This window comes from Pinus tabuliformis, chromosome 9 (assembly GCF_031772625.1).
Source record: "Pinus tabuliformis cultivar Carrire ecotype Pingquan chromosome 9, CPIR1, whole genome shotgun sequence".
NCBI classification, from domain to species: domain Eukaryota; kingdom Viridiplantae; phylum Streptophyta; class Pinopsida; order Pinales; family Pinaceae; genus Pinus; species Pinus tabuliformis.
In genome coordinates this window covers 816704187-816708672 of record NC_142307.1, presented here as the reverse complement: position 1 = coordinate 816708672, position 4486 = coordinate 816704187, and the positions used below count along the sequence as shown (strand labels likewise).

The following is a 4486-nucleotide window of genomic DNA, read 5'->3' as shown; positions in this document are numbered from 1 at the left end:
AGAGGTTTTGAAACTTGCTTAGGAGGACAATCACCATCATGGGGGCATTTCAGGCATACCCAGTTGCTCCATTTTGTCGGATAAAGGCCGCAACCATATCAAGCATGGAAGTCACTTTGTTTTGCTGCGAATTTGCCTAATGGCGCTGCGAGTCTGGACAGTTAGCCATATTTTGTCTTAAAATTCGAATTTTTGACTTCCAATAATAGTTTTGAGCATGTAAATAGATGGAAAATTATCCTAGGGATTATGTTGGATGTTTATTGGTCAGTATTTTAAGCTAGTGATGTTTTAAACTTGGATTGGATACAGGGGAAACAGTTCCTATTTTTAAGTATATGCACCAGATTTTGAATGTATCTAATTAAAATTAGTTTTGGTCAATGAATTTGACCACCCAGGATAGGAGATCGAATCATGGATGATGTATAAGGATAGCAAAAGCATTGTAATGGTTGTTGCTCAAATTAGAGAAGAAACTTTTTGTGCACTATACATTTTATCAAATTTTGCCAATGAATGAATGAAACAGAAGGTGATTTGCAGGGATTCTTGTGTCAAAATTTTGGTGGTTGTGTGCTCCTTTGATTTGTAAGTTTTCTTATGTGTTTTCATTCCTTTAATGTGCATCTTCTTGCTTGGAAAAATCAGATGTTTGATACAAAATTCATCCAAATGATGCTCTGTTTCAGTTTTGCCAAGTTATTAATGTTTTCTGCTTAAGAAGCACTTTAGAATTCATCCATGGTTTGATGCTCTAATGTGTTTATCTTTCATCCTTTCTACACTCACCTCCTATAACAATTTAATCTAAATCCACCACCAAAGTTGCCTACCTTGCCCCTGTGGAGAAAATCCTCTCTTTTCCCTCATATCACTGGACAAAAAAGTTGATTTGACATGACTCCATGCCCAATGGATCTATCTCTTTTCTCATCAACAAACCTCTAAAAACAAACTTTTTGAGCTTATTACCTAGCCTAATATCCTATTTGTTGAAGTAAACCAAGTGAGAGAGCCCTCTCCAGGCTAGAAGGGCTAGATTCTAGCCTAAAGTGGTTTGTGGTTACCTCTGCAATTTTCCTCCTCAACCTAGGAAAACTACGGAGTGCTAACACTTTGTATTTTGTATGTAAGGAACTATCTATATTGCTTCAAATTTTGGACAAAAAAATATGATGTGATTGCACTATCTAGCATAGCTACAGCATTTGACGATTTAAATTTCCTAGTTTCTATTACAATTTATATAATTAAACAAAACAAAACAAACAAACAAAAACAAGATCTCTAGACATCTAGGATGACCATAATATTTAGAAAACCATGTAGCATGTTGGTACATACTACATAGAGATGATAGTGGATTAGTTTTGAAGTGACAATGAAATGACTAATATTTGTAATCATGCATTGTTCCCTCTAATGAACAATGATCAGCATAAAACAAACATTTATGATTTAATCAAAAACATTGATCAAGCAATTCCCTTAGAAAGATGGATACAACAACCACATGCTTTAAAACAAAAACTATGATTAAATAAAGGCTGGGTTCAAAGCACAAAGACAACAATAATGACTTAAGCAAGTCCACAAACTTTGAGCTATGGTATAAGTATAAATAGCACCCGTGATAAGCTATGGTATAAGTAGCACCCGTTATAAGCTTAAGAGAGTAGCTCAACTAGTTGCTGCCAATGTCACTGGGCATTTGGCTAGCTCCGTGCCAGCAGTTGCCCAGTTTGAATTCCCCTAGGTTAGGCACTCTAGTCAGACCAAAAAGAAAATAGCATCCATGATGGTTAACGACATTTAAGATTCAATGCCCTAGTGAAAACTGGAAAATGAGATCTATCAAACTGCATTTGTTATGTAACATAGTGAAATTAACAGCACTTAACCAACCAGCAAAACATTTTCATGTAACACCCATAATAAGTACATTCTGCCACAGCCTCTTCAGCCAGTGTGTTTTGCAAGCCACAACCTCTTCACCCAGTGTGTTGTGCAAATCCAATGGCTCTGACTCTTCAAACAAACCACGCAAATTACAACATGATTGGGAACCATTCATTTCTAGGAGTTGTTTATCACAAGATTGCTCATCATGATAAGTCAACTATTTTCCATGAGCTACTTCTTTTTTCGATGAGTGACTGGAAACATTGAAATAATAGCAGTATTAGAGTGGGCCTAGGCATATGGTCAGTTGACTAAAAATTCAATTATATAGTCTATAAAAAAATCAATTTGTAACTTCAAACAACTTTGCAAAATATTTCCCAGACAATCTCAAAAAGAATATTCAATGAATCAATGTCCATATACAAAATCAGATATCTTTTTTACACAATAGTAGCAAACTTAAGGCATTTCCTGAATCCTAAAAAATCATGTAAACTAAAAAAGCAGAAAATCACAAAAAAGTTACAATATAATAAGATTTCTACTGGGAGAACCCTCTTCGATGAAAAAAAATTGTCCGTGCTTTAATACCATACTGCACGATCTTCGTGTTTGCAGGGTAAAAAAATGCAGGTCCTCGACCAACCCTGTTATACGTTTTCCGTCATTTACCAAACCTTACGATTTACACGCTCAGGAGTATTTGTATAGTCGACAAAGAAAAGAAGTGACTCCTAAATAAAGCACCAGTCATTTGCATTCTTCAGCAGTTACCCATAAATCACTAAACCATCCACTAGAATATATTTTAGACTATGAAAATATTAGCATAAAATAAAGCAATTCAGGCAACCTTCCAAAGCAGAACATCTCCTTTAAATTTTAAAACCAACTGTCACATATGTATGGTTGTAATTGCCATCGCAAAACAATAGTCTTAAGAGAATTATGCCCTAAAACCTAATTTGAGACGATCTTCTAAACGAAGAAAGGAAAAAAAAGAAAATCCCCAAACGGAATTCAATATGATGTGTGGGAATTCGTACTTATTTCACCAATGTCTTATTAATTTAGCAAACAAAGAAGGAATGCTATGCTGAAGTCCAGATGAGTATCAAAATTAGCGAAATCCTTGAAATTTAACCCCAAAGAACCCTAACCCTATATACTTAAAACACCACGAGAGATCCCTACAAGTTCAAATGGGTATTTAGTGTCTACTCGGTGCTGCTCGAAGCCGCCAGCATTATTTCTTGCTTCTCCTTCTGCTCCAAGCGCTCCATAGCTTTTTTGTGTGCCCAGGTTTCGATCGTCGTATCTGGCTTGGCGTTGAGGCCGACCCCGAGAATAATGACGCTGAGCACTCCTGTAATGTAGTAGGGGAGTTCCCAGTCCTCCCATTTGCGTTTCTGGCCAGGAGGAAGAGGAGTTCGATTTAAGAAATATCCATTAGGCCTTTCCTGTGTGCCGGGACCCCATCGGCTCTCTCCATGGCCGCCTCCTCTTATTAGATTGATCTTCAATCTATTCCTGATCGTTCCAACGCCAATGCCGATGCAGTTGAGAGCCTTTCCAGACATTTTTTCCTTCTCTTTCCCCGCAATTTGGTCTCTCTGGAAATTGAAATTGAAGTATAGGTCGTTGTTGCTTCCTATATTGATCAAGACGGGCAATCCTCAGTGGGTGCTTTATTTTCATTGAATGTTGAAGCTTTCACCAAAGTTGGCATCGGGTTAACCAGCCCAGATATAAACTCCATCAAACGCTTACTAGGATGTCAAATGTTTTACATAATCCAAGCCTCTTATAGACAAGGTACATTGGGACTTATACTCCGTAAGTAACAAAGAAGATTTTGAACTATAGAAATACCAACCCATAGTTGGGAGTTAGGGATTCAAAACCCTGCAAAGTGGATTTTTTTTTTGTTCAATTCAAGGAGACATGCCATGCCAAATTCTTTAAAGATGATCTATGGCAAATTCTTTAAGGATGGTCTATGGCCCAAGGATCTTTTTGTATTATTAGATATTTTTTTGTAAGCTTTGCAGGACTATATCTTTATCATGTCTAATATATCACGTTGATCAAGGTGGGGAATTGAACTGATGACTTCACATCAATGAGTGCCTTAACAAAACACCCAATCATCGTCTATCCAAGACCCATGGACACACTATTAGATATTTTGGAATTAAGATTTAATTCATATTATATTAATGCTATAAAAATAAAATAATAATGATTTTGTTATTATATTAATTTTTACAGTATGTTATAAATAGTTTAAATAGATTTAGTAATGAGAAATATATGTTTTTTATTATAATATTATAGATTTAAGTTTAAAGGAGTAGGGTATGTACATTTTTATAAATTATGTAGTCAAATTATCTAAATTACCATACTATACAAAGTGTATCTCTTGTCTTATAAACAAATTGATTTCATACATCAATATTTAGCATTTAATTATGATATAACTTTAAAATTATGTTGTTATTATTTTATTAGAGACCTTCAATTATCATAATCCATATCTAGAATCTATGATACTAGGAAAATGAATGTGTAGGTC

General features: G+C 35.3%; 1 protein-coding gene across 1 annotated transcript; it reads right to left on the bottom strand.

Moving 5' to 3' along the window:
• Window positions 1–2767: 2767 nt before the first annotated feature.
• Window positions 2768–3661, bottom strand: LOC149151293 (uncharacterized). The gene has a single exon (XM_089440396.1). The coding sequence runs from the start codon at window positions 3486–3488 to the stop codon at window positions 3126–3128; it is 363 nt and encodes a 120-aa protein (XP_089296522.1). The 5' UTR covers window positions 3489–3661; the 3' UTR covers window positions 2768–3125.
• Window positions 3662–4486: the final 825 nt, after the last annotated feature.